Consider the following 27,121-nt stretch of genomic DNA (forward strand, 5'->3'; position numbering starts at 1 on the left):
AAAACGTACATTAGACATGTTATTATCAGAGCATGCATGAAGCTTTGACTGCTTCATTTTGCATTTAATATGAGGTACTTTGGAATTTTAAGTGAAGTTGTAATGACGTTTATTGACCCAACAAGGAAAATTATGTTACATCAGCGGGATAAAGAAGAAATAATAGTATAGTTTACAATAAATAATGGTCAGAGTACAATAGGTGCATAGTGAAGGCCTTAAACTGAGATATACATAAAAGTTGTGCACTACCATGGTGATTAAAAAAACCCCAGTAAAAATAAAACTGAGGCTAAAGAAGAATAAAAAGTACAATTGAGATTGTTTAAGAGAATAGTGCAAATTGCATTTATAAATAATATGCACTTTATAATCTGAAAAAAACAAAAACAACAACAACCCAGCAACAACATTTGTATGCAGGGGTGTGTAAAGTGATGATCTGGACATGGTGGGGTGATTCCAGTCAGTGATGGTTCTGTAAGTAGGACTGCTATAATGAATATGCAGTCAGTGAGTCTGGTCTGAGGGGGTTGTATGGGGCTGTCCTTACTGTTTATTGTTACACAAAGGTGCGGTGAATGAAAATGTTAGGGACAAACTGTGTTCACTTTTAAGTAATGGGAATATGCAGGTTATAAATGCAAGCTCAACAAGCTCAGCAGGCGGATTGATCAAAGCCCCCAAAAACTATGAGAACTTCATATAAATCCAACAACAGCGAACTCTGCGTATTTTGTATTGAGCTGTGTTAATATCTGTGCTTTAAATCAGCTCCACAAGTGATTCCGGTACTCTCGGTTCTAACTCGGGGTCACGCTCCCGTGAGTAACGTCAGCTCCTGCGGGAACGGACTGCGGCTGTAGCCTCCAGCAACCTCCACACGGCTTTCGAGGAAAGATGGCGACCAGAGTCCTTCAAACAGTGGGTAGAGGCCTTAAACAGACGAGAAGCGGGCTTCATGCGAGCAGCCCAGTGAACGTCGCCCTCAGGTTAGACTCTTCTATACACAGTTTATCTGTGCAGGTGCATAAATCTTGCTTAAAAGTCATTAAACTTCTGCTCGTGTAACCCAATGACAACGTGCGGGCTGCTAGGCGGCTAAGCTAACGCTAAAGGGAACGTAAGGACGTTCGCTACGTTTACATCTCTGTGCAACGTAGCTAGCATTAGCCATGTAGCTGTAAACCTGCTAACTTTCTGCTAACATTGATTGTTACCCCCACGATTTTTAAAATAAACAGCGAGGCAACTTGTCCTAACAATCGTCAGTGTCTGATTTATAATGCCATGCGTGCTTTTATAGACTTGGGTTGAAGAAATGATTAAAAACTTACCGCCAAGTTACTCTGAGTCTTAAACTGAATTCAACTTCAAGGTCAAAATGCATTGAATTGCTGCACAGCTGTGCTTGTTTTGGTCACTGGACGATTCAGTTTCCTCGCTGCAGCAGCTGAGCGGCCTAAAATAAGCTGTTATTTCCCTTTGAAAGGTAGATATTTGTATAAACCTGACTATAGAGTGACACTAAAATGTGTTTTAATGTCTTTTTTGGTGCATTATGAGGAAAACCGGTGGCCTGTTTCCTGATAAACAAGCTCAGCCGCTACACGTGGTGACTGTTTGCACTTGTAGATCGAGTTCGTTAGCAGAAAATGTGGGAAGGCTGATTAAAGTCAGTGCAGACTAATCTCAGGGTTTTGTGCTCTGTGTAGACCCCTCAGCCTTCTGAGCTGCTGACCTCTGAAATGCATAGGTTGGCTGGGCTAAAAAAAGATTTGCACCTTTTCTTCAGCCGACATTTACTAGTTTACACCTGGGCTCTTGCAGTAAAACTGACCTCATTCACATTAGGAAGCCAGGACACTTTTTACATTGCAGATTTCATAACAATAATAGTAAAGGTATTATAGAATATAGTCCGTCCACATCTGTATTTTTGAGACTTGGACTGATAAAGCAGCAGTTAGAGGTTTAACACGAAACTATATATGTCAGACGTTCACAGAGAAATACAATACAGAATAGAAGGAAACAGGGTTGGATTATTAGGGGAGCTTTGTTGTTGACGGTACTTAAATGCTGCATTGTGTAGCCACAGAAATGTTGATTGTATCCAACTTTTAAAAAAATATTTTAATCCCATCACAGGAGCCTCTCAAATGTTGGTGATGAAAGCTGGTTCAAATCCCTTTTTGTTAGAAAAGTCGTCCCCAGAAAAGATGCTCACTCTCACCTGCTTGCCAAAAAAGAAGACAACAACCTGTATAAAATACAGTGTATGTATTGCTCGCAGTGGGACACAGTTAATGATTACCACAACAGTTAATAAACCCATGAAATCTGTTTGATCATGTTATCTACTCATGCTTTGTTTATTCTTTTTTTGTTGCAGTTCACAATGTCAAACCTGAGTGCCTCGATGCTTACAATGAACTTTGGTATGAGTCTTTGTGTTATCTTAATTCAGATGTCACATCAGAGCACTTTTTTGCAACCAGTATGTCAGATATTTTGCATTTTCACACTTTTTTTTTTTTTTTCTTTTTGTCTGTGTCTTCAGTGAGGATGTCTTGCCTTCCATTCACACTGACCCTGAATACCCCTGTGAGCTTGTAGGCACCTGGAACACATGGTATGGGGAGCAGGATCAGGCAGGTAAGAACATCCACCATACCCGAATTACAATGGACTTTGTATTTGATTGTCAGCGAGGTGAATTATTTGAGCCCATTCAATCTGGTTATTCGTCAAAGCTCAACCTCCTCTTTAGAAGAGGAAACATTAGATTGAAAGCTCGCAGACAACATATTACTACAAGGTAAAAATGAAAACAATGTTGAGGTGAAACATTGAGGTGTGGCAGATTTTTCAAACTATGCCGTTATCTTGGTGTAAAAACAGACATTACTTAAAGGCACTGTGGTTTTTCTCCTCTCTCAGCTTTTCTATTTCAGTTAATTATAGCTGAGACTAAACTGAACTTTTTCCTGGCTGCTCTCCATTTTGTCCAAGTGGTGACATTTGTCGTTCCACAGCTGTGGGCCCTCTCTGGTGTTACAGAGCTGTAATGTTGGCAGTGTTAGGAAAGGTTTTCTGAAAGGTTGCATCAGTACACTTTCAGCATGTGAACACATAGACAGTATATGGTGCTATGTTTCTAGCTTGTCGCTGTCCCTTTTTGGCTCAGTCTTATTGTCATGGTTGTGTTTTGTATTCAGATTTGAACATTTGATCTTTGAATTCAGATTTTTTTTTCCTGCTTTGCAGTTTGATGCTAAATCTTGATCTAGCAGATTAAAGGCATTTAGTTTAATGTGGAAATAAACATTAGAATTGTTTTTTTTATATATTTTCCGAGATACTATATGTATTAAATACACTCAATGGCCACTTTATTAGGTACACCTGTTCAGTTGTTCATTAACTCAAATATTTAATCAGCTAATCATATGTCAACAGCTCGGTGCATTTAGGCATGCAAACATGGTCAAGAAATCCTGCTAAAGTTCAATCTGATGATCTGAAAGGGGAAGAAAGGTGTATTAAATGACTTTGAATGTGGCATACCTGTTGGTGCCACACACGACACACAAAATGTTGATCTACTGGGATTTTCCCACACACCCATCTCTGAGGTTTACAAAGACTGGTCACCAGATTTCAATCCAGTAGAGCACTTTTGGGATGCGGTGGAAAGAGAGTTTCTCATCATAAATGTCTGCAGCAACTATGTGATGCTGTCACTTCAACATGAACCAAAATCCGTGAGGACTGTTCCCAGCACCTTGATGAATTAAAGCAGTTCTGAAGACAAAAAAGGGTCCAACCTGATAATAGCAACATGTATCTAATGAAGTGGCTGGGGAGTGTATGTTAGTGCAATGTTCATTTTTTCACTTCATGAAATTAAGAATTTTTCTTTTTTCTGAGATGTAATTGTAGTGGTAAGATGACATGATGTCCTTTCACATGTATGCACAGAAACTGACTGGAAATTCATGCTGTATAGACTGAATCCCGTCATGCTCCACAATCACAGGTGGTTCATAGGGAGGTCTAACCACAGATGCTATTGTGAAAAACTCTTACCCAAAAAACCCCACAAGATCTATTTAAGAGCTACGTTATCTTTGGCTCTTCTGCTCCTTCTATTCTAGTTCACCTGTGGAGATATCGGGGAGGATACCCGGCTCTCACCGAAGTCATGAACAAACTCAGGCAGAATAAGGTAACGGGTGCTCTGATTAGTTAAGCCTACTGGCCGTTGGTGATCTGTAGGCCAATGTTTCCAGCAGTGCACCCATCTAGCTAGACCCACGTGACATTTTCCTTCCATCTTTATCTTTAATGTTTCCAGTAATCTTTAAAGATTATTTACAGAATAATGCTTTGAAGAAGGAAAGTGTTAATGAACAGATGATTCATGCTGCAGGTTTAATCTTCAGAAATGTGTTTTTTTTTCTTAGTTTTTGGAAAACCCTGCAGATAAAATAAAGTAAGTGGCTTGTAATAATGTGTTCCTCCCACAATGAAGAGCATGAACTGATTGGTCAGATAATTACCAAGAAAATCAACCTGTTTCACATATTTGCGGCTCTGCCCCCTGGTGACAGAATACAGCTACCACATGTAAACAAGAGGCTACAAAACCGTGCATAGGCTTTGTGCACTGGTCCTGCACATCTGTGATGGTCCCTTTATTGCTTTATCAACTGTCCTTTGGCAAACCTCATGACTTTAATTTGCACAATTCCACAAACTTTAATCAGTAAATACACACTACTGTTAATCTGCCCAGACAATTTACTCATCTATTTCTGCATACATTAAGTAGCACATGGCAATTTAGAAGTTTATACACTATATTTAGAACCATAAATGCCATATATATTCTCTGCATATCACTACTCCTCTTATTATACCTTCTCAGAAAAGGTGATTTATATATATATATATATATATATATATATATATATATATATTTTTTTTTTTATGAGTCCAGGTAAAAAGATATTTTCTTTCACTTAAATTGTCTGAATGCACACTAGCTGACTTTCATTGTCTAGATCCTGATCAGACTTAACAGTCGAACAGCATGAATACAAATATATTGGGCAGTTATTTTAGCTGAGTCAGATTTTCTGAGCACTGTGCTTCTTTTATTTGTCATTGCTGTAGAAGTTTATGGAGTACAGGAATGAGAGGGGGAAGATGCTGCTGTCTCGTAGGAACCAGCTGCTGCTGGAGTTCAGTTTCTGGAACGAACCCGTCCCTCGTCCAGGACCCAACATCTATGAGCTCCGATCGTATCAACTCAGGGTAACTCTCTTTTATGAACCACAAAATTAGTCGTCCTCCCTCTGTAAGTCTGGGTTTTTGGGGGAAGCGTTTTTGTTTTTGTTTTTTGTTTTGTATTTTGCGGTACATGTAGTGAACATGATCTTTACCTTCTTTTTCTCAGCCAGGCACAATGATTGAATGGGGAAATTACTGGTAAGCCACAACTTTCCTTTTTCATGTAATATCTGAGCCACCAAATTTGATCAGTTATGGGGGATAACTTTGCGAGCTTTAGTTCCCTTTGTACTAATCTTGTAACTACAATCTAAAAAGTTCCTCACTGCTATTTTGTTGGTTTCACACGTTGCAGGTGAAAATGAGTGGGCGGTACTTTCTGACTACAAAATGTATGCATAACTCCTGAGCTTGACCGCATATAATAATCCATCTTTAACTGCCTGGCCTTCATTTAATATATGTCAATATATTCATCTGTTGAATTGAAGTTGATTTTGAGTGTGAATTTTTTTTGTTAATTTTATAAAACCAAATATGCAGGGATGATTATGACAAGGCTGATGGTTTAAAACTGAAATTTGATGTACTGACTTGAAATGAGGGAGTACTGGTGGATGTTGTGGTGTTTTAATTACTGCTACTCTATTTAGAAGCTGTTTTGTGTAATGTCTTTGGTGCTGTGCAGGGCTCGGGCTATTGAGATTCGCCAGCAGAACCAAGAGGCAGTGGGAGGCTTTTTCTCACAGATTGGAAGTCTGTACACAGTTCACCACTTATGGGGTAAGATGAGTTTCCAGGATCATTCAAGAAAAATGCTGCAGATATTGTCTAGGTCACCTACAAATGCAAATGTATGTACACATTTTTGGTAACCTACTACATAGTGTGGTGTTTAACACATGCCTTTTAGATGTAAAACAGCGGTCCCCAACCCCCGGGCCACAGATCGGTACCGGTCCGTGAGTCGTTTGGTACTGGTCCGCCAGAGTTTAGGCTCGGGTGTGAAATTTATGGTTTTGAGGGTTTTTATCGCTAACTCGGTTTCCCTGGGTCTTTTCCCGTGTTGTAGTTGTGTGTCTTATTTTGAAAGAAATATTTACGCGTTACCATAGCGACCAGAGAGCATTAAGGGGCAGAGAGGAGGATGTTACTCTCAATGTTGTTGGTACATTTCAGGTGGACGCTGCTAATAAAGTTACACAATTACACAGTGAATTCGGGTTTATTATTATATTTACAAATTGCCACAGTTTTTGTCTTGGTCGTATTATTTTATTTTGTTGTATTTAGAGCTGGGCGATAAAACGATAACGATATGTATTGCGAAATAACTTTTTCTCGATAGAAAAAATAAACTATTGCGATAGACCTTGCTCTCTTGAAAAAAAGAAAAGAACAGCCAATCCAAATTAAGTAGCGCAGAGCCGAACCAATCACAGCCGCAGCGTCACGTCAGCTGACTTGTTACGTACAGCACAAGTGCCAAGCCGCACATGTGTAGTTGTTTGGGAAGCAGCCAGCCGGGCTGCCCAGGTAATGGAGGAAATGAGTGTGCCGACTAGAGAAAAATCAACCGAGAGCGTGGGTGACCAGGTTACCGAAGAGAAAACAGATGATGGTTCCAATGCCGGAGAGATTGTCGAACGGAAGGGCCATAGAAGTTCCGTAGTGCGAAGGTATTTCGTAGTGATGTGTCGGTCGCGAACGAAATGGCTCTTAGAGCCGGATTTTTGACGTGAACGACGCGAGCCGGCTCCTTATCGCGAGCCGTGGGGTTTTTTTTTTCTTTCCTTCTCTCACCCTCTCTCTCTCACTTTTTTTCCGCTTCACTCTGCACGTGAGCCTTGTGCTTTGCGCTGGGAAGAGGGGGGAGGGGCGGTAGTTACACTCGCAGTAGCACAGGAACAGAGCGGGAGGGAGATAGAGAGAAAGAGAGCCAGGGACAACAACGTCACATTAAGGTATAGTAATCATCCACAACTATTTTCAGTTGCGGATGATAAAGGATTCAGAAAGTTCAGAAAGCTATACAACAAGGAGAGATTGAAAATTTCCTTTTAGTTCTCAGTTTATTTGATATTGACAAAAGTTAGTCAATTTTGTCTGTTCTTCTGTAAAACAAACTAAGATTTATTTTTAGAATTAATATTTTGTTTCTAAGTGGAATTGGCAATTTAGTAGTCTGTTTTGTTTGTTCTATTTTGAAACTTAAACACTTTAGCGGCTGCCTTTTGTGTAGTTTGCAATATTTGCCTTTATTTATCTGAAAAAGTCTCATGTTCCTTAAGTACATCTACCCTGTTGAACTTATTATGGGAAATAAATATTAAAATCAAGACAAGCTGCTGATTATTTCACATTTTACTTGTGAGCAACGGCACATTTAAATCTTACAAATATAGTTATTTGGCTTATATCGTGATATATATCGTTATCGCCTGAAATGAAAAAAACATATCGTGATATGAAAAAATCTTATATCGCCCAGCTCTAGTTGTATTTATCCGCGACACCTTAAAGGCCAGTCTGTGAAAATATTGTCTGACATTACACCGATCCATTGCGCAACAAAGTTTGGGGACTGCTGATGTAAAAGAGTCCCGGTCCAGGACCAGGAGAGGGGACGAATCCCTTGGAGGGTGCATCCGGCATCAAATCTGTACTAAACCAAATATTTTCCCCTTTGGGAAAATATGGGAGCTGCTGAAAGAAGCTCTCATTTTGCTTGCAGCATTAAGCAGTTTACTTGGTGTTGCTCTTCTTTCTTTCCACTTGACGGTGTGCACCTTTAGGTTCTGGAAGTGAACTTAATGCAAAAGCTGTCAAGTATTTAAATTTTCCTGAACACGATAGTTTGACGTTATGATTCGTCTTTGGTTTAAAAAGCTACAGCTTTTACTCAGTGAGTTTGAATGTGTTTATTTTCAGCTTACAAGGACCTGCAGTCCAGAGAAAATACCAGAAATGCAGCCTGGCAGCGTGACGGCTGGGACGAGGTTGTTTATTACACAGGTTGGTTTCAGTCTGATACTTTTATACTTGAGCAAGTTTTTGTTACTGTAAGTGCTGAGTCTTGTTGTTCTGTTGTGGGCATAAGACATTAAAATCTATTTTATATCTATTATCCATGTTTGTGTCATGTTAACGTTAATAATAATAATGATGATAATAATAATAATAATAATGGATTGCATTTATATAGCGCTTTTCGAGACCCTCAAAGCGCTTTATAATTCCACTATTCATTCACTCTCACATTCACACACTGGTGGAGGTAAGATACAGTTGTAGCCACAGCTGCCCTGGGGCAGACTGACAGAAGTGAGGCTGCTATATCGCGCCATCGGCTCCTCTAGCCATCACCAGTAGGCGGTAGGTGAAGTGTCTTGCCCAAGGACACAACGACCGAGACTGTCCGAGCCGGGGCGCGAACCGGCAACCTTCCGATCACAAGACGAACTGCCAACTCTTGAGCAACGATCGCCCAAAATTAAAATATTGATTTCAAACATTTAAGCTCGGATGAACCCAAGCTGCCAACAGCTTTATTATAAATTGTCGATCAAGAATAGAATAAAACAATGAAGACTAATTACTAATACTGTCAACATATTCTCTTCTCAGGGCTTCAAATACTGGAAGTATTGACTTTTTTTACACACCTTGGTAATAATGAATTTTGAGAACTAAATGGCGTGTTTTAAAAAGATACAATAGTATCTTTCAGAAAAGAAACTGACCTTTTACAAAGTGTCTTTTTTTATAATCGTTTTACTGGGAGAAAAAGCATCATGAGATCAAGGAAAACAGTGAAGGAGACCACATAAGGACATAGGAAAAGAGACTCAGATTGCACTAAAGTGCTTGCAGTGTGTGAGTAGGTGCTGTTGACTTGGCTTTGCAGCGTTGAAACTGCTATAATCTAAAGGTGAATTGCAAAATGCACATCTTTGATACTTCATCCTGTTGTGTCATTGCTGTGGTTGCTGCAGATCATATAAACAAAGACAACTTTGTGATAAATGAGTTTTTTATTTAGCTGCTTTCTGCTCACGTCGTCTCTTCCTGCTGAAGAGATGATCAGTGTGACATCTACCTTTTAATAATGTTTTATGTGAATTAATGTTAACCCTAAATGCTGGCAAAACTGAATTATGTTAAATGTCATTAATGCCAGTGTGTTTCGTAAGCTGCATGAGGTGTAGAAGCATTGTATAATCTTTCTTTAGTGTTTAGAAAATGTAACCTCTTAGCCGGCAATGAAGTCTCCCTGTTAAGAAGCTTCCCAATGAAAAACTGACTATTCACCTACAGCCAAAGTCTACTTGAGGAAGTGGAAACAATAGTGTCAGTGAGTTACTTTTGGTCATTCACTGGACATTTTAGCCACTAAAACTTGTCATGGCTGTAAAAGTTCTTGGGAAAATTAATTGCCCACTTCTGCTCTAAAGTGACCAGCAGGGTCACTGTGTGTTGGTTGTACATAGAGCTTTGCAGACTTTCACCAGTGAGCTGTGTTCCAAATATAGCATAGCATCTTTATTTATAACACACTTTACATCCAACAATGTTGGCCAAAGTGCTACAAAGAGAAAACAAAGAGAAAACAATTTAAATTACATATAAAATATCTTAAAATTAAAAATAATATAATTAATAAGAAAACATATTAAGAGACATCAACAAGTCCTGCTGTGCTGAAAGCCAAGGTAAATAAATATGTTTTAAGACGTGATTTAAAAACAGATAAGGAAGGTGCCTGTCTAACATGTAAAGGCAACTCATTCCACAATTTTGGTGCAAATGCCCGATCCCCTCTGAGCTTACGATTAGTCCTAGGCACACTCAGCAGGAGCTGGTCTGCCGACCTGAGGGGCCGGGAAGGTATGTATGGATGAAAAAGCTCAGAGAGGTACAGAGGGGCAGCATTGGACAAACATTTAAAAACAAATAAAAGCAGCTTAAAATATGTGGAATAAACAGCTGCTCTGAGTTATTCTTGTTTGTGCTTTAGTCCATGCTTTTAGCTTTTAGCTCGTGCTGCAGAGAAGACTGTTCAAGCCTGATTTTCATCACCTTTGGGCTTCGTTCCTTCCTTTTCTTTGGAGAACTGCACACAAGCATGTCTGTAGATTACATATTCATAATTCTTCACTTGTTCATACGTACACAAATAGAAACAAACGTGGCACAATAAATTCTACTTCAGCGTCTCTCTGATGCCTGAATCTATGAAGGATTGATTTAGCAATGGGATTACAAAGACACTCAGCAGTGTTGGTGTAAGGACAACTTACACCAACTCAGGCTTTAATAAAATGAGCTTTTAATGGAATGTTAACATTGAAACTAAACTAAGAACTCTAGCTATAAATTCATGAAACATTAGCAAATTTAAATGAGATAAAGTTGTGTTCCCTGTTGGAAATCTGTTGTTAAGACTGTTGTTTGTTCTTTACCCCACAGTCCCTCTTATTCAGCACATGGAGTCTAGAATAATGATTCCCATGAAGACTTCGCCCTTGAAGTAACTACTAACACCTGAGGAGAATTCTCAGCCGCCACTGCAACTATTACACTGATCTGTCGAGAGTGTAACCAACCATCAAAGTGTGCACTGCCAGGGAAATCGGCTCAACATCAACACAGTCTTGTTTCCTTTCATTTGGTTTCTTTTCTCCCTTTTTTCTGTTTGGATGATGAGGTCAAAATGATTATCACCAAAACTGTACCTGTTACAGCAGCGACTGTGTTACTGACCTATTAATGTGGTGTGCTTTTGATTTGGGGGCACACTCCTCTTCACCTTCTGTCATTTAAAGGGTGTTTGAAATGTCTTGTCTGTCTTTTTGTTTATTTTCTTTTCCTTTCTTTGTTGTTTGTGTGCTGTTCACAGGGCCTGAAAAGTATCTTTTAATGTACAAGAAAATTTCATGATTTCTGAGTCCTGAAACAAAATGATGATTACCAGTGTCTTACAGCAGAAAATAAGAGCTCACAGTAGCTCACTGTCAAAATTACATGGCTTAAAATACATATTGAGTGGTCAGTTTCACAGAGATAAACCTGCAGTTTAAAATTCAGTGTTATAAAATGAGCACTAAAGCTGAAAGGTACAGGTTTTGGTCTTTGTTTCAGAGCCACAGTCTCACTCCAAGTTCATCATGTGTCCACTCCTCTTTTGTTGCATAGCTTTGATACAGCCAACTTGGTGTTTACTCCTTTCAGAATCATTTGACTGGATGAACCAATTCCTGTCAACAATACTGTAATGAGCATGCACACAAGTTGCCAGCTCATTGTTTTTCCTTTTGTCTCACCAGAATCATGAATACTGAATTTGAATTATTTGCCCTGGTGTGTTTTGTTTTTTGTTTTTTTTTTAAACTGACCACAACTCCTGATTCTTCAAATTGTAACATATGACACACGCGGCTCTTCCAGACAGAAGACATGTTTTTGAATCCAGCGGAACTAATCTGTATTTACAGTATATCCTGCTGTACGCTTACTGACAAGTTTGGCCTTTCCCTATATCAAGTAGATAATGTCTGGGTGATTGTATGCTCTGACTAAGATCAATGTTTTCTTTCTTTCTTTCTTTTCTTTTTTTCTTTTTAAATGGGCAGATTGTAGATATACATAGTGGGATTATTGGCCAAACCATAGATACAGACCCTCCTGAATCTGAATGTGCAGGGTCTTCTATTACCTAGCGGGTGTTGATAAACCTGTGAACAGGAGAGGAGTAGTATCTTGTGTGATAAACTGTAAAATGCAGTGCTTTAATAAGATTAGTTGTACATATTTAATTAAACTTCTGATAAAAATTAAGAGCGCTCTTTGTCATGGGTTGTTTGAAATGATAGCACATGAGTTGATTTTTGACTGTCAGACCACAATTTTCTGTTTTCTTCAGCATTAAAAAAAATTTAAATATGCATATTCATTTTGCATGCTGAAGAAAGTGTGATGCTACTATATAAAATGGTAAGGCTTAATAATAACAGTAATCGTTTAAAATAACTCCTGTGTGTGTGTGTGTGTGTGTGCTGTATTTCCAGACATTGGTGTCTAGGGTGTGACTTATGCTGCCTTCATGGTGTGATGGAAATCTTAGTCGTTAATGCTCGGCACTAATGCTGCAAAGTAAGGAGAGGATGGATTCTATCGGAAATTTTAAACATGTTTTTAAATATATATTTTAAATATGTTTCACGCAAAAAGTTATGACTTTTCAGGACATTGTTCACAGTTTCACTGATTTGCTTACCGATATTGCCAGTCGGAAAACAAATGATCTTACTTTGTTGCCTTGAAGGTGTTCTAACCTTTCTTCTGGAGAAGACGAGTCAACCTGACACGATATTTCCATGGGTTTGAAAAATGTAATGACTTTTCTGCACTGATATAAATCATGGTGTGGACCAGTTGTAATAGCTGTAAAAGCGGAATGTCCCAGCGTCGGCTTGTCCCCTAAATGCAGCATGAGAACACGTGTTGGAGCCTTCTGGAAAGCGACTCCCCTTTCGAGAGCTTCCGAGCCCGAGTAGCGTGGACTCCCTACCGGCGAGACTTTTTACTTGTACTTCGCTGGTTGTGCTGCGCTATGGCTGCCGTAAAAGCTCTAAACCCCAAAGCAGAGGTGGCCAGAGCCCAGGCCGCCCTGGCTGTTAACATTAGTGCCGCCCGGGGGCTGCAGGATGTGCTGAGAAGCAACCTGGGACCGAAGGGGACCATGAAAATGTGAGTGCCGCCGGAGCTCTTTGTGCAGCACGCGTGATATGCTAACTCGCTAGCGTTAGCAGCAATTCACCGGTTTAGCATTGCAGCCGATAGCGGTGTGTCGCCACCAAATCTTTGTGCCTGAAAAGTAGAAACCATCCACTCTTTATTACAGAGTATCTGTCCAAAACACACTTAAAATCAATTGAGGCCTGCCATCGCTAAACGGTTAGCGGATTTTCCCGGCACTCGTTGCCCTGCCCAGTCATCGTCATGATCCGCTCTGACAGCCATAAAGCTAACGTTAGCATGCTAGCTTCAGTCGGTTAGCAGATCATGCCAGTTTACGTTAAAGTCGTAGTACTAAGTATAACGTGTCCACAAGTTTAGCCTTAACGCTAACTAAAGATACTGATGAGCGACTGAATAACTCAGCTACAGGTAGAGATTTGTTTGGAGATTTGTAGATGATGTGAGGAAATGGATAAATAAAAGCTAACAGCCATAATCTGCGAGTTCTTCAGCAGGCAAACAATAATAGGGTAAAGTTTGCATTATCATAATATAAGCCGCTAGTAGGTAGGTAACAAATATTAACCCTCTTCTGTCTCTGTGGATCTGCAGGCTGGTGTCTGGTGCAGGAGACATAAAGTTGACCAAAGATGGCAACGTCCTGCTACACGAGATGGTAAGGGACACGATGAGCTGTAAAATGAGGATCTTCTGTCAGTGATCTGTCATATTAGTACTGTACTGCCTATTTCACAGAGAGTGACCACACCCTAAATGTTTGTATATGTCTCTTAAGCCTTTGTTCTCACAATAAAACAAATAGCACAATGAGTTTAACAGCAGCATGTTATCTGACTGAGCTTTAAATATCTGGATAGATGTGTTTTAGGGTTTGGACTTATGATGATGGCACTTTTTCACATTTTTCACACATTAATAATTCTAAATTCTAAAATTTTTTTGGAATTGAGGTACGTTGTAATGGTTTGTTAACCATTACAACGTACCTAAATTCTAAAAAATACATTGAACGCAGAAGTCTTTACCAGCTGATCGGGCCAAACAACCTGCTATCCTCCTAATGCCATCCCAAGTACAGATTAATGGGAGGGTATCTGGTGTAAAATCTGTGCCTATTCAACTTGTAGATCTGTCTGTTGAGGCAACCCCTTTGGGAAACAAGGGAGCAGCTGGAAATACCTTTTTTTTGCCCTTCAAAGCAGACAGTACATTGTAATGCAGTTGAGGATTCATAATAATTAATAATGGATCAGTAGGTTTAGCACTGCTGCCATGAATTACCCATGAATGAGGAATTCCATAATAATTTTTCCCAACCTGTTTCCCTTTCAGCAAATTCAGCACCCTACAGCATCGCTGATTGCCAAGGTTGCCACTGCACAGGATGACATCACAGGAGATGGTACCACCTCCAACGTCCTCATCATTGGTGAACTGCTGAAGCAGGCTGACCTTTACATTTCAGAGGTACAAGATAGTTCACAGTGTGTGTTTGTATTTGGCATGTCAGTCTCTCTAGTGAATGAATTGTTGAGGTATCTTTTTTTTAACCACAACTCCATTTTAATGGCTTGTTGCAGGGTCTTCATCCAAGAATCATTGCCGAGGGCTTTGAGGCAGCAAAAGAGAAATCTTTGGCTGTTCTTGAGGAAGTAAAGGTGACTCGGGAAATGGATAGAGAGACCCTCATTAATGTCGCACGCACCTCCCTCAGGACCAAGGTCCACGCAGAGCTGGCAGACCTGCTCACTGAGGTGAGACATGAGGGAATCGAGCACAAAGCACTGATAGATGTTAGATGTTTTTACCTTATAGCCAATTAGTTAGTTTACTTTGACATTTCAAAGTTGCCACAGACCTAAGGACTTACTTACTCTTGAACCTTTATGGCAGTCTGTAGCTTGTTGTGAGTGCACTTCTCTATTCTCTAATCTTAGCTGTCGCTTATTTAGCTTGTGATCACCTTGTCTGTTTGCAGGCTGTAGTAGATGCTGTGCTCGCCATCGCTAAACCCAATGAGCCCATTGACTTGTATATGGTGGAAATCATGGAGATGAAGCACAAGACCGACTGTGATACACAGTAAGTGTAAATACAGAGGTGGAGAGGGGGATAAGACAAGACTGTGCTTAACTGTGAATTCTAAATGCTGATTTGTTATTTCTTAGGCTGATCAGAGGTCTGGTGTTGGACCATGGCGCCCGGCACCCAGACATGAAGAAGAGGGTGGAGGATGCTTACATACTGACGTGTAACGTCTCTTTGGAGTACGAGAAGACCGAGGTCAACTCTGGCTTCTTCTACAAGAGCGCTGATGAGAGGGAGAAGCTCGTGGCTGCAGAAAGGAAGTTCATCGAGGACCGCGTGCAGAAGATTATCGCCTTGAAAAACAAAGTGTGTCCCAATGGGGACAAGGGCTTTGTCGTCATTAACCAGAAGGTATGCTAGAAAAATGCGGATGTTAACATAGTTCAAAGGCTAAAGTTTAAAAAAGAAAAAGAATTCTGTCAAACTCAGTTCAGTCTGGCTTGTACTACTAAAGATACAGGCTCGTAATTTGACTTTTTGTTTTCATATGAACACTAAGCCTTTTGTCTGAGAATGGCCCAGCCAATCTGGCTACATGCACAGCGAACACCCAAGGATGCTATCATGGCTCCCCCTGGTTTTTGTGTCTGTGCTACAGTAACTCTGATCTGTACCTCTGCATTAGGAGAGTCTCTTCCTCCCCTACATGTATTCAGCGGATCAGGATAATCTTTACATCGCTTACATTTACTGAACTATTTAGTCTAAATTAGAGTCTCAAGCATGTCTTTTTATTTTTTGTGTGTGTAGGGTATTGACCCATTCTCCCTGGACGCCCTAGCCAAAGAGGGCATTGTTGGGTTGCGGAGGGCAAAGAGGAGGAACATGGAGAGGTGAGAAAAATATTTTCAGTGTTATAAATGTTGGTGGTGTTCTACAGTTGAGATGAGCAAAACATTACATTACTTAGATAAAAGTTCATAGAAGATTTTTGAATTGTTTGATTTAACATGCTGAGATGAGCTCATGCTTTATGTTGTGAAATTGGCACAGACACACCTGTACAGGTGCTTTACACTACCAGCTGGTGTCAGTCAGCCATATATTAAGAAGCTGAATTACACTCAGTGTGTCGTTCCTGTGACAGGCTCACCCTCGCTTGCGGTGGCATCGCCATGAACTCAGTTGATGACCTCACACCTGAATGCTTGGGACATGCTGGCCTGGTTTATGAACACACACTGGTGAGACTTTTTTGGGGGGGTCTATTTTTTACCTTTCAGTGCACAAAACTGTGAAATTTAAACTTTTTAAAATTAAAATGATATTAATGCTGCAACCTTGCTTGCAGGGAGAGGAGAAGTACACGTTCATCGAGAAGTGTGGAAACCCTCGCTCAGTTACCCTGCTGGTGAAGGGACCCAACAAACACACCCTCACACAGATCAAAGATGCCGTAAGGGACGGTCTGCGGGCAGTAAAGAACGCTATTGAAGATGGTAAGCGCTGAACATTTCCTCTATGCTTATTTTGCTTTTTAAAATCCTTTTACTAAAAATGTATTATGCAGATGAATTTCTGCAGTTTTGTTCCATCTGAGTTAATTCTGCTGGACGTTCTGCTTGACCATTAGTATGGCTTATAAAATGCTACCTTTTTAAACAAATTAACACTTTTTTAAATGTCTGTGTACAGACAAATCAGCGTTTTTAGAATTCTTTAAGCAGAAATTCATTCTTGAAACAACACTCTGAAGTCCTTTTAGGCTTTTTCCAAATATTGTGTGGACAAACTGTAGGTCAAAATATCCATTTTCTCTTTATGTTGATAACAAGCTGAAATTGAAGGTGGTTAATCTGTCCTTAAGGAAAACAGAACAGGTCTCATTTGCACAGCGAACACCCAGGGATGCTAGTGTGGCTCTCCCTGGTCTCCAGTGTCTGTGCTACAGCGACTCTGATCTTATCCTCTGCATTAGGAGAGTTTAGTCTCTCCTACATGTATTCAGCTGATCAGAACAAACTCCACTAATTGTTTTAAATATTATAGCTGTTCCCTCCCCGAATTTATATGACATATTTGTTTGCTTTCCTAAATAGCTCTTTATTTTCTATGTCTTCAGGTAGTGTAGTCTCCGGTGCAGGTGCCTTTGAGGTTGCTGTGGCAGATGCTCTGGTAAAACACAAGCCCAACGTGAAAGGCAGAGCCCAGCTGGGAGTCCAGGCATTTGCAGATGCTCTCCTAGTCATCCCTAAGGTAAAGAATAATTCATTTTCTCTGTCATTTTCATTAACAGAAACCTTGTTTGTTTCTTGCTGCACTATTATTTGTCACCTTCTTACAATCCATCCTGTATCAAAATTTACTGATGTTTTTAAAATGCCATCTTTCTGTTCTTAGGTTCTGGCCCAGAACTCTGGCTACGACCCACAGGAGACCCTGCTGAAGCTGCAGACAGAGTACAAAGAGTCTGGCCAGCTAGTTGGAGTAGACCTCAGCACAGGTGAGAACCACAGCAGCGATCAGTCAATCCTGAAGTGATTGCGTTTTAAAGTTTAGAGTCAAACTCTATAATTGTTGTATTTAGCTATGTGAAGTTATTAAACGGTAATAATTTGGCAGAATTTAAAACTTTTTTTTTTTTTTACTTTTAACCTTTTGCTTTGCAGGGGAACCAATGGTGGCAGGAGAAGCAGGCGTATGGGACAATTACAGTGTCAAGAAACAGCTTCTTCACTCATGGTGAGACGAAGGAATGTTTTAAATTACCCCGATGTATCGCCCACATGGGTCACTAACACGGGTCTCTGTTCACAGCACGGTGATCGCAAGCAACATCTTGTTGGTGGATGAGATCATGCGAGCTGGAATGTCTTCTCTGAAAGGTTAAGTCACCTAAAGAAGCTGCAGCTGTTATACTCACAGGGATAGTTGTTTACCTAAAGGTTCAGTCAACGTGTTCCCGCTGTAGGCACTTTGAAGCACCCCCAGTCTGATGGACAGCCCGCTGTAAACATCCACGGCATCCATCGCAGCGCCTGTCAGACATCATTGTCATGCTAGTCATGAGGTTCTTTTTGTTTTCCATGGATTTGTCATCGCCTCCCTCTAAAATGATTGGTTTATTTATGAGATTTTGTTAAAAGCACTGACCTCTGCCTCTCAGTTTTGTTTCTACCCATTAAAGGTTTTCCTGGCTCCGTAAAGATGTGGTTGTTTGTCGTTGAAGAATTAATCAAACATAAAAGGGAACATCTGTGTTTTTTCTGCTCTGAGTCCATGAATGCTTTGGAAGCTCATCAGGAAAAATGTGATCTGTAATGCACAACCAGTGTTGTACTGGAGCATAAGAAATTAAGCAGGTCGTCAGCCTCCATCTCCTCTTATCTCTCCCCTTAGCATCCTCTCCTGTCACACTGATCCTCTGCATGTCGTCCTTTGTGTGCTTCCTCTTGCACTTTTCTACTGCTGTAAATAAGCTCTAGTTTCTAAAGAGTTTTCACAACACACCAAATCAAAACACAAACACTTCTGAACTTTCTGTATTCACCTGCCTGCTGACATCAAAATGAAGGCTTCACAATAAATGCATCCCAGCAAAAGACCCCAACGAATAAAATGTCATTGATCCCAAACATTGGGAGATCCCTGAGTTCTTGTAATGTAAAAAAACGTCTATATAATTAAGACATTTTAAATAAAAAGTAAATATGCTTAATAAAGCAGCACTTCTCAAATTCACATTAAAAAATAGCAAATATCAGATATATTAGTGGTTCAGTATAACAGAAGTCAAGTGGACAGTGCAGCGCATTTAAAGTGGCGTAATGTGTACTTGAGGTGCTGGGCTGAAATAGCCTATTAACACCAAAGAGCAGATGTACTCGCGTACTTGAGAATTGAGAAAGGGTTACACAGATGTGCTGCATGGGGAGTAAAAGATAACCTATAACTAATTGAGGAGCTGAATCAGTCAGATAGGGTTGAGTACGATTTATATTACACCAGCGCAGAGCACCGGTGTTTACGTCTTACTCGTAATGTTTTCCAATGTAATACTCTTCCTGTTATTATTATTATTATTAACAATATTAATATTATTCTCAATATTATTAAACTACAACTCTTTGAGTAAGAGGAAGTATCGCGTGAATTTAAAAAAACGGACGGAACCAATTTTGAGGTGCAACGGTGAAATCTGTCCGATAGAAACGACTAAAAAAATTAAATTGAACTTTGAGAAGTTCTCCATTTGAACGTGGTTAAATGTTTAACTTGTATATTTATGTTTAGACGTGATTTCAAACCAGATTTAGCAAAGACGATGGTATCCTGGATGTTTGCTTTGTTTTTACTGACAGGGGCCGGTAAGAGGATTCTTTCTTTCATTTCTGAATTTAACAAAAACATTAACACTTAAATAAATACCCATCGAGGCATGTTTGCTCCTGGCAGCCGCGGAGGAAATGGTGAACATCCCGGGAGGAAAGATGTTAATGGGAACCAGTGCACCCGATGGGAGAGACGGAGAGTCTCCCACCAAGGAGGTCGAGCTTCAGCCTTTTAAAATAGACAGATACCCCGTCACAAACACCGATTTCAGGTAAATAAGATCGTCATTAAAATGAATTAAGGCAGAACTACTGCACTAAAGTCGGTGACTTGTTCATTTATTTGCCACAGAGACTTTGTGAGAGCCCAGAAGTACAAAACTGAAGCCGAGACGTTTGGCTGGAGTTTCGTGTTTCAGGACTTTGTGTCAGAAGAGCTGAAGAGCAAAGTCACTCAGAGAATTGAGGTGCCGGGTTTGATTAATAGATCAGATTACCAGCTAGATTAATGACCTTATTTCACAATTTTAAGCATACATAGTTTCCTGTTTGCAGCCTCTCAGATATGAAGATTTGCTGTTTTTATGTGTCTAACATTAGTGTTGTTCATAATAATTAATGAAACCATTCGTAGGCATCACAGCATTTATAGAGATTCTCCACAATAAATAAAATATATAATGTAGAGCTTCTTACTGTTGTAAACAGCTCCTGACTTATTTCCTCATCTTTTCCATCAGTCTGCTCCGTGGTGGCTGCCTATAGAGCGTGTGTTTTGGAGACAGGTGAGTTGCACATTGTGAGTTTGTTCCTATGTTTTCGACAGTTTTTGTTTACACTCACTTATTACATTTTATTAGGTAAACCATGCGAGTACTGAGTCAGACCCCTATTCCTTAAGCACTGCTGAATTCTTTGTGGCACAGATTCAAGAAGGTGCTGGAAACATTCCTAGATATTTTGGTCCATGTTGACAGGACAGCATCACACAGCTGCTGCAGATCAGCTACAATCCACAATGCAACTCCTCTGTTGCGTCCACATCCCAAATGTGCTTTATCATAAATTGACACTTATCAGACCAGACAGCATTTTTCCAGTCTTCCGTTGTCTAACTTTTGCTTTGGTGAGCCCGACCGAATTGTAGTCTCAGATTCAGTATTCAGAGATGCTTTTCTTTACACATTTGTTGTAACGAGTGGTTATTAGAATTATTGTTGCCTTCCTGTCAGCATTCTGCTTTGACTTCTGGTATAAATGAGGCATTTTCACACAGAGAGCTGCTGTATAATAAATAATAGTAAATCATTCTCTCTAAACCCTAAAATGATTGTGCTGGAAAATCCCAGAACACCAACAGATTGTGAAATCACCTTTCTTCCTCATTCTGATACTCAGTTCGAACTTCAGCAGGTTGTCTTGATCATGAGCCTCTGACATATGATTGGCTGATTAGATATTTATGTTAATGAGCAGGTAGACCTAACAAAGAGTCTAATAAGTTATACCTCTGGGCATGCCTACTTTTTTGCCATGCAAATTGACCCTCTACTGTTCAGCCTTCAGGGCCTGGTTCGGGGATTCGAGATCGTCTGGACTTTCCGGTGGTTCAGGTGAGCTGGAACGACGCCCAGGCCTTCTGCAGCTGGAAAAGCAAGAGACTGCCCACGGAGGAGGAGTGGGAGTGGGCTGCACGTGGAGGGCTGCAAGGTATAATGTTTACTGCTATTATAGTAGAGTTTTTGACTTTCACTTCCAGCTGACAGCATTTAAGTCACCCACAGTGATGTTTCTGCTCAGCAGCTCTTTTGTTATTGTCTCAACAGAGGAACCCAAAACTGCTTTTTTTGGTAGTGTTTCAGATACAGTCAAGTCTTTGTGAAAAATCAGGAAACTAGTTTGAGTAATGGACTTTTTCACAGAACTGAAATATAATTTTATTGTTCATCTAATCTCTTTCCTGGCTGTTATGCTGCAGGTCGGACCTACCCGTGGGGAAACAAGTTCCAGGCCAACAGAACAAACCTGTGGCAGGTCAGCATGCTGCAGTCATGGTTAGGTCATCATTAGGTCATTAGTATTGTTCTCATGGGAGGCTCTGATTAGGTTTTCACTAATATGCTTCTTTAGCCACTGACATTATGTTTTTGTTTTGTTTTTTAAGTAAATGCTTTACCAAATATAAAAATTTAAGCGTAATTGTGATTAAGGTCTCTGTCCATCCATTCTATAAGGTAACTGAATTTAAATCAATTTTATTTGAACCGTATCTGGATCTTATAGTTCTTCTACCCTGCGGAGTTGCAGAGAGAAATAAAACATTTACCCCTTGAGTGGGAGGAAAATCTAAGACTAGAACCTGATGGATATATTGACAGGGACGATTTTATCAGCCAGTGTTATTTGTTAGTAAAGTAAATGTATATTGTATATCTATGAATACAGAAAAAAAAAACCCTCTGTGTTTATGTAAAACAATGTTTTACACTCTCAACTACGTTATACTGAGACACTTTAATTATATTGGATTTTTTTTTAAATTGAGTGATTCTACTTATTTAGGATATGTTTATGTTTGTTGTGTTTAACTTCATTTTTATTTGCTATAACAAAGACATTTCCCACAAAGGGACAATATATCTTATTTGTGTCTTATCTAATTAAACTCAAAACGCATGTCTAACAGGACAGAATAAAGTGCAGACATGTCATAACCTCAGGGTTAAGGTCAGCTTCACTGTGATGATGCAAAGTTCTGCATAGGTCGCATGTTTTGTTACTGAGGACCAAAACATGCGACCATATTTTAAATTTGTGTTGATCCAGAATTGGTGAGATTAATCTTTGTTGCTAAGACCAGTGTTGGTCAAGCTTCTTGAAAATAGTAATTAGTTACTAATTACTGATTACTTCTCCAAGAAAGTAATCCCGTTAACTTTACTGATTACTTCTTTTCAAAAGTAGTTAGTTACTTTATTACTTAAGTTACTTTTAAAAAACATGATACACAACTTGAATACATTATAAATATGTTATAAATACGTTATACGTTATAAAGCTATATAGGATCCGGGGGTTTCTCTGTGAATTCAACATTCACTGGTCGTACTCTCTCCCGCAGTCCATATTATCCATTGTTGATCAACACACGTCTATTGCTGCCACGGACGTCGCACGCTCGTACGTCATTGTCATGAGACACTCTCACAAACAAAATAACGGTTTAGTAACGCAGTAACGTAGCCTGCTTATGGGTAAGTAGCAGTAATCTAATTACTTTTTTGCAATAGTAATCCCTTTACTCATTACTTGAAAAAAGTAATCGGATTACGCGTTACTGCCCATCTGTGGCTAAGACTCATTTAATTCTTCACTTACTTTATTGTGAGACTGGACAAACATGGATTTAAAGTGTAAATGGTATTGTGGTAATTCTAGCTTTCGTGTATTTTAGGGATCTTTCCCAGATGGAGACACTGCAGAGGATGGATACCACGGCATCTCTCCTGTTACAGCATACCCTCCCCAGAATAGCTATGGTAATCTTGTTTTAACACACATGTTATCGGCATGATGAAAGAGCTGATTGGTAGCTAAGATGTTTAAGAGGAATATTAACTGTGCATTAAGACTTTACATTTGTGTTTTGAGCTTTTGGAAACATTTGATTTTTCTTCTCACATTTTTGTGTTGTGAACATTAACATATAATGCCAATTCTTCCTCCAGGACTGTATGACATGATGGGAAATACATGGGAGTGGACATCCACACGCTTTTCAGCAGCGAGGCCGATGTACGTGCTGCGCGGTGCCTCCTGGATCGACACAGTGGACGGTTCAGCTAATCACAAGGCTCGAATCACAACCAGGTGAGTTTCTGAGGTTAAAAAAAAAAAAAAGATCTTGAACTCGATCTCGAATAATGCTTACAACTGTGCGTCCTGCAGGATGGGCAACACTCCCGACTCTGCTTCTGACAACCTTGGATTCAGATGTGCTGCCAGTGATGGACAGAAGGGCAGGAAGAAAAAAGAAAAAGCAGAACTATAGCAACAAACAGGCGGTCAGAAATATGACTCAGAGGACAGCAGTGTGGATTTGAGCCAGCAGTGAACAGTCACTAATAATAAATGTGATGACTTTAAAGTTAACAACAAGATGGAAGCAAAGGACTAAATAAAAATGAGGAAGAAATTCATATTAAACGTGAAGCTAACTATATTTCTCCTGTGGAGAATTTCACAAAGAATAAAGGGAAATCTACCATTATGCAACATTTAATAAAAAATAGTTTTTAAAATGATGAAAAAAGAGTTTATTGCTATTTTCCAATAATTTTTTATTTACCTGTAACAGTAACATCATACCAGATGCTAAACTATTACACCATGCATTTGCTACTTCGCCTTTAGAGGTCGCCACAGGAGATAATCTGCCTCCATCTCACCCTATCCCTCACATCCCTCTAAATCTGTGACTCTCCCTGTGGTGAGAATAAGGCACGGTGGGACCACGGAGTATCATTTAGAGCCATCTTTATTCACATCTCACCACAACACACCACACACACCTGAGTCCCCGTGTTTTAACCCGGCGGGCGTGATTACGGATGCCATGCAGGTGCGTCCGCCCTCCCTGCACGGTACCGCAGACCACGCCCCACCACACTCCCGTCTGGTCTTCCACTTTTCTTCCTGCCTGGCACCTCCATCTTCAACATTCTTTGTCCAATATATCCACTATCCCTCTTTTGTAAATGTCCAAGCCATGTTATCCTTGCCTCTCAAACCTTTGGCTCCCAAGACACTCAACCTGAGCTCTGATGTATACATTTATAATCTTGTCAATTCTGGACACTTCCAACATCAATCTAAAATTCTTCAGCTCTCTCCAAACTACTTCCTTCTTTCTAGGCTGGACTGTTGAAATTCCTCGTTTTGCAACCTTGCAGCATGAGTACTGCGAGATCATGTTTCTCCCCCGTTAGCTTCTCTTCAGTGGATCCCTGTGAATTCCTGAATTTATCCCACATTTATTCTCAAAAGACCTCATTGTACTATATAATCCCCGCGGAGCACTGCTGTTTGTGCTTCCTCTGTGCCCCTCTTTTCTCTTTCTCCTCACTGGTCACAGCACAGCCCATCCCTGAGCTGTTTCTGCTGGAGGTCTCTCCAGTTTAGTCTAGTACTTGCTCATAGTGCTAGTGCTTGATTGTTGGGTTTCTGTCTCTAATATCGTGGGGTTTTTACCTTGTGATATAAAGCTCTGTGAGATGGCTGCTGTTGTGAACTAAATGAGAACGCTTCACAGGCTTAACTAAAGAGACTTGCCTCTGAATATATCCAGTGAAACGAACAAGTGGAGCACTCTTTGCCAGCATTGGTAGTCTTCCTTCCATGTGGTGGGATGTGTCTTTTGTTGAGCGTTTCTATGTGACTGGGTAGTAAATTGGTCCATTTGTTCAGTCTAGGCTTCTCTAATCCTGTCCTTGGCTTTCTGTTTACTTTCCCATAGTGAGGGTCTGACTGATTGGACTCATTCTGCTAAACAGACCAGAAATATTTTGCAAAACTCCAGTTTGGTTAAATACAGTAACAGTATAAAGCCAAGACCTCTGGCTTTGTGATGAAGTGTCTTAGCCCTGACCAAAGAATCAGTTTGAGTCCTGGTTATTCTAATAATCTAATGATATAAAATGGACAAACTGTTATCAAACAACTTGTGCAGAGGTTGTTTTAAGCTGCATTTCTTGAGGAGGAGAGCAAAATTAAGAGGCAGATGTTAGGATGTCTTGTTACCAAATTCTGAATGACTGTGCAGAAAGGTTTGTTTTTTTTAATCTTCCTGGTTAAAAACAGGCTAAATGTCTGTATTAATACCAAAGACCTGGGAGCAATGTTCCCTCTAATTTTTCATGTGTCTGAGCGAACACACAAACTCCCTGAGCGGTCCCTTGGACCACTGTGAGCAACAGCAGACGTGTGCACTGTGGTCACGCCAGCGTCTAATCCATCCAAGTTACACGGTTTATTAAAATAATCAAATTACATTTATGTTAGACTACTTTTAATTAAGTGCTTTAGCCCACTTACAACGAAAATTAAAAAAAAGAAAATCTTGTTCATGACCTGTGTAGTATGTTAACACTATTGGAAGTAAAAATAACTTGAACTCCAATTTTGAAAACACAACTTTCTTTTTTTTTCTTCTTTTTTTATAAAGCTCTGACTTTTTTATGAGTCTGTGGTCTGGGAGAGAGTCCTGTAACTCTGTGTCTGCAAAATACAGTATATAAAGACCAATGTTGGGCAATTAATTATATAGTTCTTCAAAAAAGTAACTGAGTTTGGCAAACAACAAAGTTTTTTGCAGCTATTTACCTAAAAATGCAGCCAAGGCGTTTTTTTTTTAAATAAACATTTCAAACTATTTACAGAACAATCAGGTGTTCTGCATCAAATTTGATGCCACACAAATTATTTGTGCCACTCCAAAAAATAATTTCTGTCCACTATGAGATAAAGGAGAACAACAGCCTGATACCTGCAGGCCTGACAACGCGCGCATCTTAGAGGGAACATTGCCTGGGAGGTCCTTGATTCATTCAGTTGAGGAAAAACAAATGGTGCTGTGCAGTCTGGTATTTGTGCTCCACAAGGCTCCACCCCCTTTATTGAACCTTACCAAAACAGTGAGGCTAACTCCAAAATACAGAACAGAGTTAAATGTATTTCTTTGCTTACTGACTTGTTTTTCTGATTGGAACATAATTACACAAGACAAAACGAAACGTGCAACACCATTGGCATTTTAAAATTGATTCACTGGAAATACAACAGGGACTGCCCTGCAAATGAATGCATATGAATAGCCTCACATTGTCACAGACCACCTCCACAGGTATTGTCTGACGATGCAGCTTCTTGGAATGCGTTATAATGTGAAGCAATTGTGCACAAATGTTTCTGGAGCATGGTGAAGTTTTATTGAATATTTTTGCTTTGATATCAGAGAGCAAAGTCACGGGATTATTTCATACACATACATACATGATATTAAAAAAATAGAATTGAAAAATCTAAATCTGACATGTATCGGGGCACAGGAGGACTTCATTAATAAACATGGTGACAAAACTATCTGTAGCAGCACTGAGAATGAATGTGAAACAAGTATTTCTTTGGGACGTTGCCAAGTTCACTTTGCAGCTTATTATAATTATTATTGAGCTCACAATACCTGATAACTATGTTGACTAATTGAACATTTTAAGCAATATGTATAACAATCTAATACTAGTGTGAGATTTACATTTGTGAATTGAACTGTTTGTAGATATCAACTTCCAACCCAAATATTCCCCCACAATTTGGTTTTTTGGTCTTTGGTTTTTGATGGAGATTTTTACTCAAAACCACATTTCACCTCAAGTATTCACACCCAAACGGTAACAACACCTTTAACACCTACTATGTCTGTCTTAAAAATTTTCTAATTTTCTAAAGCTCAATGAGGATAAAACTGAAATCCTCCTTATTGGCACCAAATCCAACCTTTTGAAGTTGAACCATTTCTCACTCACCATTGATAACTCCACAGTTTTCCCTTCTCCTCAGGTTAAGAGCCTTGGTGTCATCCTAAACATAAATCTCACATCAATAATCTCACCCGTTCTGCCTATTTCCATCTACGCAACATAAAC

The 27,121-nt window shown here is 39.7% G+C and overlaps 3 protein-coding genes and 2 non-coding genes across 5 annotated transcripts; all 5 read left to right on the forward strand.

Moving 5' to 3' along the window:
* Positions 1-820: 820 nt before the first annotated feature.
* On the forward strand, positions 821-12,135 carry LOC134637460 (protein NipSnap homolog 2-like). The gene is made up of 10 exons (XM_063487891.1): positions 821-992; positions 2,152-2,279; positions 2,396-2,441; positions 2,564-2,658; positions 4,161-4,231; positions 5,182-5,322; positions 5,465-5,496; positions 5,987-6,081; positions 8,230-8,313; positions 10,768-12,135. Exons 1-10 carry the CDS (start codon positions 901-903, stop codon positions 10,830-10,832), a joined length of 849 nt encoding a protein of 282 aa, XP_063343961.1. The 5' UTR covers positions 821-900; the 3' UTR covers positions 10,833-12,135.
* Positions 12,136-12,814: 679 nt separating this feature from the next.
* On the forward strand, positions 12,815-18,293 carry cct6a (chaperonin containing TCP1, subunit 6A (zeta 1)). Its single transcript, XM_063487816.1, has 13 exons — positions 12,815-13,047; positions 13,651-13,714; positions 14,392-14,526; positions 14,640-14,813; positions 15,038-15,141; positions 15,228-15,498; positions 15,898-15,980; positions 16,235-16,331; positions 16,439-16,586; positions 17,210-17,343; positions 17,488-17,590; positions 17,757-17,829; positions 17,905-18,293. The coding sequence occupies exons 1-13, from the start codon at positions 12,911-12,913 to the stop codon at positions 17,975-17,977; spliced, it is 1,596 nt and encodes a 531-aa protein (XP_063343886.1). The 5' UTR covers positions 12,815-12,910; the 3' UTR covers positions 17,978-18,293.
* LOC134638061 (small nucleolar RNA SNORA22) lies at positions 15,683-15,818 on the forward strand. Its single transcript, XR_010095233.1, has one exon. It is a non-coding gene; the product is annotated as a small nucleolar RNA SNORA22 (small nucleolar RNA).
* LOC134638062 (small nucleolar RNA SNORA22) lies at positions 16,975-17,110 on the forward strand. Its single transcript, XR_010095234.1, has one exon. It is a non-coding gene; the product is annotated as a small nucleolar RNA SNORA22 (small nucleolar RNA).
* A 983-nt stretch (positions 18,294-19,276) lies between the features above and the next one.
* On the forward strand, positions 19,277-23,687 carry sumf2 (sulfatase modifying factor 2). The gene is made up of 9 exons (XM_063486778.1): positions 19,277-19,454; positions 19,543-19,690; positions 19,771-19,885; positions 20,159-20,203; positions 20,978-21,128; positions 21,397-21,452; positions 22,873-22,957; positions 23,147-23,288; positions 23,367-23,687. The coding sequence occupies exons 1-9, from the start codon at positions 19,373-19,375 to the stop codon at positions 23,467-23,469; spliced, it is 927 nt and encodes a 308-aa protein (XP_063342848.1). The 5' UTR covers positions 19,277-19,372; the 3' UTR covers positions 23,470-23,687.
* Positions 23,688-27,121: the final 3,434 nt, after the last annotated feature.

Source organism: Pelmatolapia mariae, linkage group LG10_11 (assembly GCF_036321145.2).
Source record: "Pelmatolapia mariae isolate MD_Pm_ZW linkage group LG10_11, Pm_UMD_F_2, whole genome shotgun sequence".
Classification (NCBI taxonomy): Eukaryota; Metazoa; Chordata; class Actinopteri; order Cichliformes; family Cichlidae; genus Pelmatolapia; species Pelmatolapia mariae.

Coding starts and splice junctions, on each gene's coding strand:
- LOC134637460 (XM_063487891.1), top strand. CDS start 901: ATGGCGACCAGAGTCCTTCAAACAGTGGGTAGAGGCCTTAAACAGACG. Junction 2,280..2,395: donor CAACCTGTATAAAATACAGT/GTATGTATTGCT, acceptor TTTTTGTTGCAG/TTCACAATGTCAAACCTGAG. Junction 6,082..8,229: donor CACAGTTCACCACTTATGGG/GTAAGATGAGTT, acceptor GTTTATTTTCAG/CTTACAAGGACCTGCAGTCC.
- cct6a (XM_063487816.1), top strand. CDS start 12,911: ATGGCTGCCGTAAAAGCTCTAAACCCCAAAGCAGAGGTGGCCAGAGCC. Junction 13,048..13,650: donor CCGAAGGGGACCATGAAAAT/GTGAGTGCCGCC, acceptor GTGGATCTGCAG/GCTGGTGTCTGGTGCAGGAG. Junction 14,814..15,037: donor TGGCAGACCTGCTCACTGAG/GTGAGACATGAG, acceptor GTCTGTTTGCAG/GCTGTAGTAGATGCTGTGCT.
- sumf2 (XM_063486778.1), top strand. CDS start 19,373: ATGTTTAGACGTGATTTCAAACCAGATTTAGCAAAGACGATGGTATCC. Junction 22,958..23,146: donor CCCTCCCCAGAATAGCTATG/GTAATCTTGTTT, acceptor TTCTTCCTCCAG/GACTGTATGACATGATGGGA. Junction 23,289..23,366: donor AAGGCTCGAATCACAACCAG/GTGAGTTTCTGA, acceptor TGCGTCCTGCAG/GATGGGCAACACTCCCGACT.